The 15,443-nt window shown below is 41.5% G+C and overlaps 1 protein-coding gene across 1 annotated transcript; it reads left to right on the top strand.

The window, feature by feature from the left end:
• The first annotated feature begins 10,878 nt into the window (after nucleotides 1-10,878).
• Nucleotides 10,879-14,882, top strand: LOC148014691 (putative alpha-glucosidase Os06g0675700). Its single transcript, XM_087666828.1, has 4 exons — nucleotides 10,879-11,284; nucleotides 11,944-12,605; nucleotides 12,740-12,970; nucleotides 13,093-14,882. Exons 1-4 carry the CDS (start codon nucleotides 11,043-11,045, stop codon nucleotides 14,703-14,705), a joined length of 2,748 nt encoding a protein of 915 aa, XP_087522954.1. The 5' UTR covers nucleotides 10,879-11,042; the 3' UTR covers nucleotides 14,706-14,882.
• Nucleotides 14,883-15,443: the final 561 nt, after the last annotated feature.

Genomic DNA, 15,443 nt, shown 5'->3' with positions numbered 1-15,443 from the left:
AGACTAAGTCACTATCTCAACTTGAAAAGAAGATCAAGTTCAGTATTCTCAAGGAACTCATTGACCATGCTGAGACATGGGAAATGGAGCACAATGGCAACAAATCATTCCAAAAGAATGATAAGAAGAGAGTAGCTGATGATGAGGAGTATTCAGCCCCAAATGAAGGACAAAAACAGTGGCAAAAGCAGCCATCAAATCAAAAGAATATGAAGCCCTATGCACCTCCTAATGCTCCTCAATTTCGCTCCAATCTATACCCACAAGCAAAGCAATTTTCCGAAGAAGAAAAGCAACGCTTCATGAAAGAAGGGAAGTGCTTTAAATGTGGACAAACAGGCCACATAGCGAAGCAATGTCCAAACAAGGGACAAAGCAAGGTTTCTGACAACAAGCCTAAGTCGCCAGTGAAAATCAATGCTATCAGTGATGTAGTTGCAAACACAACTCACACTCCAGAGACGCGCAAATTATTAAAAGCTTGGGGACAGTTGTAAGGTAAGCAAGCACTATTCTTGATAGATCTTGGGGCGAATGAAAATATTATTTCCTTGCAATTAGCTAAAGAGCTTGGATTAAAGAATGAAGAGATGGACACTCCGGTAGAAGTTCGCCAAGCTTTAAATGTTGATGAAGGTGAAACAATGAAGACTGTGATACCCTACATTGGCAAGCTCAAGTTTCAAATTCAAGGCTACAGTGACGAAGATACCTTCTGTATCGGAGACCTTGATGGTTGCGATGTGATTCTTGGCATGCCCTGGAATCATAGAATAGATTCAGCCATCTTCTCTCAGAAAAAGAAGGTAGAACTCACCAACAAAGGCAAGAAGTACAAGATCCAAGCTGGAGTTTCTGGAGACACCATACCTATGGTAAGCCATATGCAAGTCTCTAGAGCAATTAAGGATTGTGTTCAATGTTGTCTGCTTTATGTCACTGATGTAAAAGATAATATGAATGCTGAAAACCAAGAGCAACTTCAGCTCTTGGAAAAGTATAAAGATTGTTTTTTGGAAGATCTTCCTTATCAGCTTCCCCTAGAAAGGCCAGAAGACCATCATATTGATATTATCCCGGGCAGTTCTCCTCCTAATATAGCACCATACCGTGTGAGCCGTCCTCAACAAGAAGAAATCAGAAAGCAAGTCGAAGACCTACTCAACCGTGGGCTAATTAGGCCAAGTAGCTCACCATTTTGTTCACCGGTTCTTCTTGTTCAAAAGAAAGATGGCACATTCAGGATGTGCATTGATTATCGAGCCCTCAACAAAATCACCGTGCAGAATCGGTTTCCTATTCCCAGAATTGACGACATTTTGGATCGTCTAGGAGGCTCAAAGGTTTTCAGCCGCATTGATTTAAAGAGTGGTTATCATCAAATTAGGGTAATACCACAAGATGTACACAAAACTGCTTTCCGCACTTCATACGGTCTTTATGAATTCTTGGTGGTTCCTTTCGGATTAACCAATGCACCAGCCACCTTTAATCGAATGATGGAGCGCATCTTTAGAGAGCATCGACAATATGTCGGTACTTTCTTTGATGATATTCTTGTCTTTAGCAAGAATGAAGAGGAGCATCATCAACACTTGGAAATTGTTCTACAATTACTACAACAAAATCAACTCTTGGTAAATGGTAAAAAGAGTGAATTTTTCATGTATAAAATAAATTACCTTGGGCATGTCATCTCTTTTGAAGGGATTCAGATGGATCCTGAAAAGATCAGGATAATCCAAGAATGGCCTCATCTTCGTGATGTACATGAGGTGCGATCATTTCTTGGCTTATGTTCTTATTATCGCCGCTTCATCAAGCATTTTGCACATATGGCTTCTCCACTTCATGACCTTACAAAGAAGAAGATCTCTTTCCAATGGAAGGAAAAAGAGAAGGCAGCCTTCACAAGGCTGAAAACAGCTCTTACTTCTGGACCTGTTCTTATCATTCCAGATCTGGTAAAACCATTTGTGGTGGAAGCAGATGCTTGCGGTGATTGTATTGGTGCAGTGCTAAATCAAGAAGGCCATGCCGTAGCCTTTGAAAGCCGCCGTCTAAATGATGTGGAGAAAAGGTATGACATTTATGAAAATGAGCTCTTAGCAGTGGTTCATGCTTCAAAGATATGGAAACATTATCTTTTAGGCAATGAATTCCTTATTAAAACCGATCATCAAAGCTTGAAGTATTTCAAGACTCAAAAGCATTTGCAGGAGAAACATGCAAGATGGAAAAATTTCTTGTCTATGTTTCATTTTCAAATTATGTACACTCCAGGGAAACAAAATGTAGTTGCTGATGCACTTTCTAGAGTGCCTCGCATTGCAACTATTACAGTGGCTCATCATGAAGATTTTCAAACGATGAAGAATACTTATGATGAAGATACTGATTTTGTAGCAATTTGGTCAAATTTACAACAAGGAGGTTCTCATCCAGATTATTCCATCAAAGATGGTTACCTTCTCATGAACAATCGCCTTTGTGTCACTCTTCCTGTTCGACAAAAGGTGCTTAAAGAAAGTCATGAACCCCCTTATGCAGGGCATAGAGGGAGGGCAGCCACTCTAAGTGCAATTGAGCGCTACTTTTATTGGCCAACATTACGAAAAGATACACATAACTTCATTGAGGCTTGTCTGGTATGCCAAAAATCCAAATATGATAGGCAGAAGATTCCAGGATTGTTGCAACCTCTTCCAGTGCCCAAAGATCTATGGGAATCTATCACAATGGATTTCATCTCAGGTATTCCAAGAACACCTCAAGGTCATGATATGATTTGGGTCATAATTGATAGATTTAGCAAACAATCACATTTTATTCCATGTCATAAAACATTGAAATCCGCACAAGCTGCAAGACTTTTCATTCAACATATCTTCAGATTACATGGTATGCCTTCTGAGATCATTTCAGATAGAGACTCCAAATTCACAAGTAACTTTTGGTGTGCTTTATTTGAGAATTTGGGAACCACTTTAAAGTTCTCCTCAGCTTTTCATCCTCAAACTGACGGCCAAACAGAGGTGATGAATCTCACTCTTTTGGATATGTTGAAAGCTTATGTTAGTGAACATAAGTCACAATGGGAGAAATATCTTCCATTATTGGAGTTTGCTTACAACAATACAGTGCACTCATCCACAGGGAAAGCTCCAAATGAAATAGTACAGGGTAAAGTGATTCCTCCTCCAATTATTCGCACTAAAGATAAGATTTTTGCTGCTGATGAGTTGCTTCAGATTTAAAAACAACAATGGATCAAGTTCAAGCCACTATCAAAGTTGCGCAAGAGCGACAAAAGAAGCAAGCAGATAAACGAAGAAGACCTTTGGCTTTTGAAAAAGGTCAATATGTCTTGCTAAAGTTTGATAAAAGCGGGCTCAAATAAGGTTCTGGTCAAAATTCATCTTTTCCAAAGCTCTCCAGTAGATACTTTGGACCCTTCAAAGTGATTGAGAAAATAAATGACGTTTCTTATCGACTTGAGCTTCCTACTCATTGGAAAATACACAATGCTTTTCATGTAAGTTTGCTAAAACCTTACATAGGACCAGAACCAAAGGAACCCATTACTGAAGATCCCCCAGAAGTTGAAGAAACAGAGCAACTCTTGGAACCTGAAAAGATTTTGTTTCTCAAGGATCGAACCACGAGAAGTGGCCTTGTGACACAAAAATTCTTGCTAAAATTCAAGAATCTACCCACCACAGATGCACAGTGGGTAGATGAAAAATTCATGAAGGATTACCCAAATATTCTACAACAATATCAGGAAGATTTTCAGCTGAGGACAACTGAATAAAAGCCAGAGGGCTGTCACAACTCTATAGAAACAGAATTTGTATCCTTTTTCATTAATTTATCTATATAATGATTTATTAAATTTATTTCCTTTGCACTAATTAGATATAAAGAAAAGTGCATTGGAGCTGGCCACTGATGAGTGGTCACAGGTTATGGTGGACCCACACGGTGGGTTAGAGAAAAGATAGTTCACACTTCCACCTATATGACCCGATTGGGCGCCTGTGACTAGAACTCACGCATATCAGGGTTAGACTCGCACACAGAAAGGATTGATGCCTTGAAGTGTGGGCTAGATCCACCAGAACAGACAGTTACAATCAACAAGATGGCATGATCATGAAATGCTTGTATAATGTGCATGTGTGGGCTGAAAGCTTGAAATGCACATTTCTTTGCATAGGAAAGTCACATGAAGATTCGGATACCATTTTTGCGATGTACATGGAAAAAGCTTTCATATGATACCCATATTGGGGGGGTCCCTAAATTCTAGGAGATCCCTAAATTTTAGGAGGTCCCTAAATTTTAGGAGCCTCGAATTAGCCTAAAAATGCTAGTCCTAAAAAATAGGGATGTCATTCTAAAAATAGTAAGTTCTGTACTCTGACTGTGCTTACTAAATTTGGTTGTTTCTATTCTTGACAGTATTCAACCCAAAAAGGAAGGCCATAAAGAAGAGACAAGTGTCAAGACACTTGTCACACAAGTTTCCAAGTGTCCCACCACTTGTCACATCTCATGACATGTGGCTGGACACTTGTCTTGTGCTACTCCACTTTCCCCTTTTGTACTAGCTCTCCCCTCTCCTATAAATAAGAGCTCGTTTTTCTTCATCGGGCATCATTTTTCTTTGCTGTAAACTCATGTACAGCACCCACAGATAGCCAGAAACTGGCCCCATCCATCCCCATCATCATCCCCCACTTCTCCATTATCAAATTCCTCCATATTCCCTCTTCTATCACTGCTGTTTTACAAGACAGCAAGCCTGTAAATTCATTACAGCACCTCCTTCTTGAGCTCTTTCTTCCATTTTAGCTACAAGAAGCAAGCTCTATCCCTGTACTACTGATCAACGATGGAGAAAGGCTGAATTCCCCTTTTTCTTCTCTCATACTATAAAGAAATCAGTTCTTATCATTGCATAATAGATAATGCATGTGTGTTTGTACATCTTTGCATGATCTTGTGAGAGTGAGAATTACTTCTTCTCACTCTCAGGTTGATTGTAACTGAGCTCTTCCCTAAGGGACTTGGGTTGAGCAGAAATACATTCCTTCGGGGGGGGTTGCCCATCTTCAACCCTCAATCTTGTCTCCACTACTTTTACATTTTTATGGCTGTAATTTTGTGAGTAATTTTCATTTTCAGCTTTAAGTGTTCATTCTCTTTTCTATTAAATCTCGAAAACAAGCAAATATCATAATTGTTAAGCATACTACGTTGTTCGGGGCGCTTACACTATGGCCTATTGTTCAATAATGGTGCTTGTGATACATTTTTGAATATCATTAAGAAACTTTCTGAGAAGTAGAACACTTGCTGACTGTCTGTTTTATTATTAGTTGAAATTTTGAATTCCTTGCTGACTGCGCAATATCAGCTTTCTCAGCAGCTCCCTATGCAGTACTGTTTTATTAGTAGAATACTTGCTGACTATGCAGTTTCAGCCTTCTCAGTAGCTCCCTATGCAGTACTAGTTGGTAGGGGTTGTTAGGTAGATATTGCATAGAGGCCCTGGAGAAGATGAAGTACCATCATCGTATATTTCGTTGGCTCACATTGCTTTCCAAGTCTGAAATCTCAAGGGCTGACCTGCATTTGGCAATTGCAGAGGTGAATCTTCCATCCTCTGCTGTGAAAGGCCTGTTGTGATTCTTAACTGCGGCATCAATGTTGATTAAATTGAAAGGCCTGTTGTGATTCTCTTGCAAAAAACTTTCACATGTAGAGTTTGACCAATCTTTCAGCACCAACGTCTTTGAAACACCACAAAATCTTGAAACTTTTTGAGTGGACCCTCATTACAACTGTTGTTCTACCAATTAATTTATTTAAATGTATTTGTAGGAATGTATTATTGTAAATTTTGAGTATGCTAAACTCTTGCTAGGTGGTCTGGTTTCAATTTGACTTAGGTTTTATTGGAGGGTTTTTGTTTGCTTAACAGTGTTTCATCGTTGTAGTGAATCCTTTCTTAGTTCCGCTATATATGTTTGGCATCTATTACAGGTTGACAATGGCTAAAACTTCTTGTCTATACATACATCCCATCATTTTGTTTGAATCAATGTATCTATATAACATTTCCTTATCTTTATTGTTCTTTAACCATATTGTTTTCTAATTGTAAGATAAATTGCAATGTAATTGGAGTTATCCTATAGTTGTCACCTTACTATCAATTATTGTTATGTAAATAATAAAAATGGATCAATTATGTAAAGAACAATAAACCTGTTTGTCCATTCACATATTGTAAATGATGGATAAATTTTCATGCGTAAGGTGGAGCTCAATGGATTCTCAAGAGAGCACTCCCATGGAGGAGTTTCATCAGTTCGTGTCTCAAATGAGCCAAGATGCAATATGCAATAATGACTTCATGTACTTTTCGAGCCAAAGTGTGGGTGTTCCAAACCACATGCCAAGCCACACTGCTGTTAGCAATATCCCTGTAAATGTGTTTCCAAACCGCCCTCCTTTGATCAATCCCCGTCCTCCTCAATTCGTACCGTTCCAAAGAACAAGACAATTAGGTATAGAGAGACCCACAACAGTACACAATAATGTAATTCTTCGTCCAGTTGCACATAGTCCTCAACATGGTCCCTCGACACCACAACAACAAGAACCACAAGCAATAAGTTCTTATGATGCCAACTAGGACACATGTGAAGAGGTTGACTTGGTTCAGGCTCAAGAACCAATGGTGCCATCTTCTGAGAATACCAACAAACAACATCCACGACGAACATCATCGGAGTCTGATGCTCCTAAACCTCCTAAACCAAAGAGGGCGCAGAAAGAAAAGAATCAGAATGACGGTCCTGAGACACAAGATCATTCAATAGCCACAAAAAACCCGTTTGCGCAATGGAAGGATGCATGGACAGTATAACTCACATCCGAGGATCCATGAGTGTGGAGTTCTCAAAGCCACGAAGCAAGGAGTGGATATATGGTCCAAGGTTGCTACCCAGCTAGCATCGCTATTTCCAAAGTTCGACAAAGATGGTGAGGCATGCAGAAAATGTTGGGGACGTGTTTATGAGTCATATAGAAAGGATAAGGCCCACAATGCCATATCAGGCAATGATCGCAGGATCATTTGTCAGTGTATGATATTGTGGATGAATATATGTGGAATCGTGCCAATGTTATTAGCGATGTGCATGCCTTGTCTGTTGGTGGGTTGTCTTCATCAGAAGACAACAATACATCAGTCTCCAATGATCAGGGTGACCACACCCAAGAAGACATTGGCTCCAATGAGCCTTTGAAGATCGTGCATGATCAAACAACCAACCAACCAAGGAGCACGCAATAAGAAGGGTAGAAAGATAGAGGAGTCTCTAAGTGACATGGCTAGCACCGCCCGATCAATATTAGCCAACCAAAAATCAAACCTAGAGGAAAAAAAAACATTTGAAGAGCACAAGCTCGTTATCATGGATACACTTGCCTCCTCGGTACCTGGTCTATTAGATGTAATCAAAAGTCTTAAAAAGGAATCATGAATTCAACTGTAGATGAATTTGGAACTTTTAAAAAAAAAAGTTTTTACTCTACCTTTACATCTCTCTTTAATTGTCTCATAAAGTTTGGTCAAATCTTTTGATAGGTGAATGGACGACGAAAGTCTTTTGATAATGTGTGTCATCAGTGTTGTAGTCGCTGTCATAGCAATGTTTCAACTATTGTTGAGTGATTTGGATGACGGGGACGATGACAGCATGCTATTGTATACTTTGATGGAGTGCATGGCTCGAGGTTACGTTGCACGTCGAGTGAGGATAGGTCAGCGAAGGCACAATTGACGGTCATGTTGGGCCTATCCAAGACCACAAACTTCTATGGAGCAGGGGCTTCTGGGGAATTATACAAACCGAATGTTTAAAAGCAGGTTACGAGTTAGCAGGAGTACATTTGAATATCTCGTCGCGAAATTAGCACCACAAATGCGATGCAAGAATACGAACTATAGAAGGGCAGTACCTGTGGAGAAGCAGGTCTGTGTGGCTCTACATCACTTGGCGAGCGGCTCAAGTTTGGGACTAATAGCCGATTTGTATGGAATCTCAACTTCGTTTACACAGCTGGCTGTTTTGGACTTTTGCAATGCACTGGGTGCTTCTGGATTGCATGGTATGTATGTAAAGTGGCCAATGCCACAACAAATGCAAAAATATGATGGTGCATTTCAAGCCCTTTGAGGTATAACGTATGTTATTGGTGCAGTAGATGGTAGTCATATACCCATTATTGGCCCAAGGGAGAACCACGAAGATTATTTTAATAGGAAGGGCTTCCACTCTATTATTCTACAGATAAGCGTAGCAACCAATTGTGTTGTTTAGGACTATGATGTTGGCTGGGCAGGTTCTATGCATGATTGGAATTTTTTTCAACGTTCAGACCTAAGAAAACGATGCATAAACAAAGCTCTGGGACAATACTGTCTACTAGGCGATTGTGCTTATCCTGCACGCTTTTGGATGCTTCCTCCTTTTAAGGGTAGTAAGGATGGGCTATCTCCGGAACCTTATTATTGAAATTACATACAATCAAGTACTCGTATGCCAGTTGAAAGGGCATTTGGCATCCTTAAAGCGTGATTTCGTATCTTGTTAAAGAGATGTGACATGCTTTTACAAAATGTCCCAAAGATGGTAGCAGCATGCATTGTTCTACATAATATATGCATTGTGTATGGAGATGGTTTAGATGATGCATGGATACATGAAGCGACAGCATAACTTGATAGAGAAAGTAATGCGGCTCATCAAGACATGGACTAGCAAAATAGTTTGAGGAATGGATTAGCAAAGGTTGCTATGCTAACTAACACAGGTACCACACAAGCAATATAAAGAGCTCAAGCAGTGGAGCCAACACAAGAGGCAATCCATCTTTGGGGGGCATCTCGAAGAGACAACATTGCTCGAGCCATGTATCGAGAGAGGGAGAGCGCAAATGTGAGAACAATCTTTGGTGATTCTGACTCTGCGGAGGAGATGGACGACGAAGACAACGGTGAGTAAACACATTCTGACTCTGCCTATTGTTCAACCCATACTGTTCAGCACAATCACATCCAAGTAAGTAATTTTCAGTCATTCTTGCATGATTTTTTTAAGTTTTTAGTCATCCTTGCATCTGCAGCGCAGGTGGAAAGGTGGAAAGAGGGGTAGTGTGCTAAAAAAATTTCCCTCTTTCCACCTTTCCGTAGAGAGCTCGGTAGAGCCATGCCTCAACAACATGGTGAAGGGGTTCAACTCCCCTGCTCTCTTGGAAGTGAATGAGCTTCCAAAAAGCAAAAATTGGTCAACAGCAATTAGAGGAGGTGGAGCTAGGTGTTTCCCCTTCTATGTAATTTTACATCCATTGCATTGGATGTTATCTGAAGGAGCACAAAGTTTTCATTATAATTTGAGAAGCAAAAGTAAAGTTCTCACCTCACTCTGATTCAAGATGTTATTCGAAGGAGCACAAAGCTACAATATGTTAGGGCACACAATTTTCTGGTTCATGGTTTGTAATTTGTGATATATCTACTATAAGGACAGTTAATGCACATCTATTATTGATAATCGCCAGGTAATGTAAATTTAGTGTTGTGTTGTCCCCAACTAGTACGCTTGATTTCATTTTTCTGGTACTTAAAGATAAATGATTTATTGTGTTTTGGTATCTGTCAACTATTGTGGCCTCAAATCTAGTGTGCCAAGAAATCACAGAAATTGCAGCAGCAGCAACTCTCTTTGCAACAACAGCAACTTTGTTTGCAACAAAATACTCCACCACTGCTTCAACAAAATACTCCATCACTGCTTTAACATTAAGCGCAATCACATCCAAGTAAGTAATTTTTAGTCATCCTTGCATGATTTTTCTAAGTTTTCAATCATCCTTGCATCTGCAGCGCAGGTGGAAAGGTGGAAAGAGGGGTGGTGTGCTAAAAATTTTTCCCTCTTTCCACCTTTCCGCAAAGAGCTCGATAGAGCCATGCCTCAACAACGTGGTGAAGGAATTCAACTCCCCTGCTCTCTTGGAAGTGAATGAGCTTCCAAAAACATGCATAGTAGTCACCATAGAAACAAATATATTGGTGCAGAAAGCAACGAGGCAATAATGTCATATTCTTGGAGTTTTTTGGTAGGAAAAACTTCAGATTCATGCTTTTAGTTTTATTGGTGACTTTTTTTAAAGGTTTATTAGTCAGTTTAAAGTGTTTAATCAAGTATTCTAAAAATAATTATTATGAAAATGATGATCAACATCCGTAGCGTCCTTTCATTCACATACGATTCAAGAAGTGTCCGGTGCGTAGGTGGTGGTCGGTGTGTAAACGATTGTGGATGGAAGATGGACGGACACGTATTGATAACGAAAAGTGTCCACTGCCCAATGTGTAAGCAGGTGGCGGACAAGTGACCACCCAAGTCAACTTTTCCTGTGCCTACAAGCTGGGCACAGATTGGGCGAGCAATGATGGTGTGTAACCACCCTAATTAAAAAAAGAAGAAAATTTTAATTTAAAAAAAGAAGTGAGAAAAGAAGGCTTTAATGGAAAAAGAGAAGAGGAAGAGAAAATGAGATATTACACGTAAGAAAAAAAAGAGAGAAGAGGGTTTTGATTTAAAAAAAAGAGGTTTGAAAAAGGGATATAGTAGTAGTAAGATAAGATAAAAATGTGCACGTGGAACATTCGTCCTAATGAGCCCAATAACAAAAGAACAAAACAAATAAAAAAAGCCAAAAGAGTAGGCCCGTACCTTTTCTTGGCTATTAAAACGGGTGAAGATACTGAAGAAATCCAAGTTCCAACATCAATCCTTGCCCGAGCAATCATGTGAGTGAAGCCTATTAGCCAATCCGTCTTCTACTTCACATCAATCCTTGCCCGAGCAATCATGTCAATGTAGCCTAGTATCCAATCGTCTTCTTCCTCCTCTCCTTCTTCATTTCTTTGTGCCACAGCTGCTGCATCAGTGGAAGCTATGGCACCCGCTGCTTTCCTCTTTGGCAACATCAGATCTGTCCCGCATGTGATCTACTTCCTCCTCTTCATCCTTGCTTTTTTGTTGACAGATTTGCCCCGCAGCTCGGCCTACAATGGCAATGGCTACAGCCTTGTGTCTATCACTCAGCACTGCAACACCATTGACGCCACCCTTCGAGCCATCCAGCCCCGGACAGATGACTATGGCCCTGACATTCCTCTCCTTCAGCTCACAGTGAGGTGCGTCTCTTTAATATCTCAGATTGAAAATCTGAGTTCTGTATTCAAAAGTCAGCACTCCCTTGATTTGAATTAGCTCTGATTAGCTCTTCTCAATTCAGATGAAGGCGGGGTTTTTGTACTGATTGGCTAGAGCATGCAAGTGGTGTCTGCACCTCAAGTTATCTGTTCGAGTAATCTAAACTCGTGAATGGTAAAAGCTGGTAATAATACCAGCTGGGACTGCCTCTGAAGCTGATATATGGACCTGAATCATGCTTTTCAAAACCCTTGAATCCAAGAGGCAGCACTCGGACAACTAGAATCCTCTCTAATTCCTTTTCTTTCCATGTCTTCACTGTACATTTTGTCCTTTAAGCATCTGCTTTCGAGATGCTTAGTGTTCTGGAATTGTGAACACGACAAACACCTCCTTTTAGCTGATGGGTGTGACCCAGGGTCCGCCTTGGTTTATTTCAGACCAAACTTTTCTGAGAGAAGCTTGCTATTTTCTCACATTCATGTTAGATCTCTTTCAAAGAGTGGGACTATGACTATTTTAGTTCATAGTTTTTAAGTGATTCTGAGCTAAGCATGTTATAGTTTCCTGTTGCTTTACATTAAATTGTGCTTGCAGGAATACCCATCTAACAGGTTTTGCTCCTGGTATTTGATTGCAGCTACGAAGCTAGAGACATTCTGCATGTTCACATCACAGACAAAGTGCAGCCTAGATGGGAGATTCCTCAGGCACTTCTACCCAGGGAGCATATTCACTCCCTGCGACACCAAAACCGTCCCTCATGTGCCGTAGCATCTTTGTCAAACAATGAATTGCAGTTCTCATATACTGCAGAACCTTTTGGGTTTGCCATATCCCGTATGAAATCAGGGGAAGTCCTATTCAATTCTAGTGCTGCTCCTGAAGCAGATGTCCACAACATGGTGTTCAAGGACCAATACTTGGAGCTGTCTACAGCCATCCCTGGGTCTGCTTCCCTTTATGGTCTTGGTGAAAGCACTCGCCCTGCAGGCTTCCGACTAGCGCATGGAAGCAATTACACCCTCTGGGCTGCGGACATTGGCAGTGCTAACACCAACATCAATCTGTATGCCTCCATCCCTTTTTACATGGATGTGAGAAACCATGGTAACACTCATGGGGTTCTGCTACTCAATAGCAATGGCATGGATGTGTCTTATGGGCAGAAGTCCTTGACTTATAAAGTAATTGGAGGAGTTTTGGACTTCTACTTCTTCTCTGGACCTTCCCCTTTGTCAGTCATGGAACAGTACACTAGGCTCATCGGTAGACCTGCACCGATGCCTTACTGGTCCTTAGGTGTGAATCTGTCTTCTTTGCTCCCTGCCTGATGAATTGTTCACAGATTTTGTTCTGTTAAACACACGTGTTCATGTAGAGAACCTGCTGGTTCTAATTATGTGCTTGTCTTCTCATTACTCCTTGTGTTTCAGGATTTCACCAATGCCGCTATGGTTACAAGAATATCACGGATGTTGAGACAGTTGTAGCAACATACAAAGAAAAGGAGATTCCACTGGAGGTTATGTGGAATGACATAGACTACATGGATTCTTTCAAGGATTTTACACTTGATCCAGTAAACTACCCAGCTGATCAGCTGAGGCCTTTTGTTGACAAGCTTCATGCAAATGGTCAGAAATATGTTATGATCATAGATCCTGGTAATGAAAAGTGTGTTTCCTTTATTTATTGTAAGTTGGACAGAAGTCATGTCAATGGCTTTGAAGTTTAAACATGCACATTCCTATTGTAAACTATGTACTTGCATCTATGGCATTTGCAGGCATCAAGTATGAAAGCAATTACAGTACCTATCAGCATGGCATTCAAAAAGACATCTTCATAAAGCAAGCAAATGGAGATAACTATCTCGGGCAAGTATGGCCGGGCCCTGTGCATTTCCCTGATTTTTTACACCCAAATGCAGACTTGTTCTGGACAGCTGAAATTTCTCTGTTCCACAACACCGTTCCCTTTGATGGCCTTTGGATTGACATGAATGAGGTGTCCAACTTCTGCTCAGGCATCAGCTGCACATTGGCAGATGACAGCTCATGCCCAATCCCTGGAGAGCAGACCACATGCTGCCTTGTCTGCAGCAATGCCAATGCAAGCCAATGGGACAATCCACCATACCGAATCAATGACTCAGATGAGCAGAGGCCCATCGGTAACAAAACCATAGCAGTGAGTGCAACCCATTTTGGGGGCATCTTGGAGTATGATGCCCACAATCTGTACGGTTTCTCAGAGGCCATAGCTACGAACAGAGCCCTCAGAAGAACTCTCAAGAAGAGGCCCTTCATCTTATCACGCTCGACATTTGTAGGATCCGGGACCTACACAGCCCACTGGACAGGAGACAATGCTGCCACATGGAACGACTTGGCTTACTCAGTCGTGAGTGTGATGAACTCTGGACTGTTTGGCATCCCGATGGTAGGTGCAGACATATGTGGGTTTACAGGCAACACAACAGAGGAACTCTGCAACCGCTGGATTCAATTGGGTGCATTCTACCCCTTCTCAAGAGACCATTCAGACAAGGACTCGTCGCGGCAGGAATTGTACTTATGGGACTCTGTTGCAAAATCAGCAAGGAAGGTATTAGGCCTCAGATATCAGCTCTTGCCTTATCTTTACACATCAGTATATGAAGCTCACAAGATTGGAGCACCCATTGCTAGGCCTCTATTCTTCCACTTTGTGGATGACCCAAATACGCTCTCTGTTGACACACAATTCCTGCTGGGCAGATCTGTTCTTGTTTCCCCTGTTTTGTACCCCAACACTACCAGTGTCAATGCTTACTTCCCCGCAGGTTCTTGGTATAACATCTTTGACTACTCGCAAGTGATCAGCTCGGTCTCTGGCTTGAACCAGGAGATTCAGGCTCCCATAGATACCATCAATGTGCATGTGAGGGAAGGGTCTATTCTCCCTCTCCAAGGAGCTGCGATGACAACCGCAGCGGCAAGAAGGACTCCCTTCACCCTTCTGGTGACCTTTCCTCTCGAGGAGGGACAAGGAGGTAGAGACGAAGCTGATGGAGCTCTGTTTCTTGACAATGGAGAGGATCTAAGGATGGAGTTGAAGGCTGGGAGATCCACATTCATCAACTTTAAAGCGAAGAGGGCGAATGGCACCTATGTAGTCAGCTCTGAGGTGCTTGAAGGAAGGTTTGCCATGAAGATGGGGTGGGTGGTGCAGAAGATTGTAGTGTTGGGTAAAAGGCCCTCCAGTTCCACCACATTCAAGAGTTTCAATATCAGGACTGATGATAAGAAATTACCTTGTGACTCCTCCTTGAATGTGGAGCCGCATCCCGTGTTTCTACAGATCTCTGGTTTGAGCCTGCCTTTGGGTAAGCCTTTCCATGTAGAGTGGACGGCATAGTCTGCTTGCTTTTGGGGGGTTCTACCATCAATCACACCAGAAATGAATTCCAAGGACCTTCTTTACAGTGAGCCCATCCCCATACTTACCAAGGAAAGATCTGTTTACAAATAATTTTAACACCATTCAATGGCTTGTTTTAGCCAGCCAGTTATTGGACCTACCTCTCTCTCTCTCTCTCTCTCTCTCTCTCTCTCTCTCTCTCTCTCCTTTTCCCCGTGGGCCGTGTGTGTGTGTGTGTTACATCATTAAACCAAATTTTATCCAAATAGGAACAAATAATGATGTTAATAAGAAACAAGTCACAGCATCTTACAATCAATACTAGGCATTGTGTGCCTAGATTTTGCCATGGTGCTTTGCACTAGTGTTGGTAATAGTTACATCTATCCGCATCCTAAGAGGAGGGAACAAGCTAGACAGTTTTACATTATCACCAAGGGATTGGGGTGCAGAGGCTCCTCAGTAGAAGCGTCCTTGGATTTTTGTCCCTTAGCATTGCCCTCCTTATATATCTCATTGGCATTGGGTGCCTCCTCATGCTCCATGGCAGTGTCCTTGGGGAATGCAATAGTAGCCTCTTGCTCCTAGATAGTGGGTGCCTCCTCATGCTCCATGGCAATATCCTTGGGGGATGCAACAGCAGCTGCCTCTTGCTATTGGACAGTGTTCTCATCCTCTTGGGGCTCTTCATCAAGAATGGGCTCCAACTTCTACTCTAGTTCGATAACTATTGCA

Source organism: Lygodium microphyllum, chromosome 25 (genome assembly GCF_053477565.2).
Source record: "Lygodium microphyllum isolate KBCC chromosome 25, Lygodium_microphyllum_v1.1.10, whole genome shotgun sequence".
In the NCBI taxonomy this organism is placed as follows: domain Eukaryota; kingdom Viridiplantae; phylum Streptophyta; class Polypodiopsida; order Schizaeales; family Lygodiaceae; genus Lygodium; species Lygodium microphyllum.
Note: the sequence above shows the minus strand (reverse complement) of the source record. Positions and strands in the feature narration are given on the sequence as shown.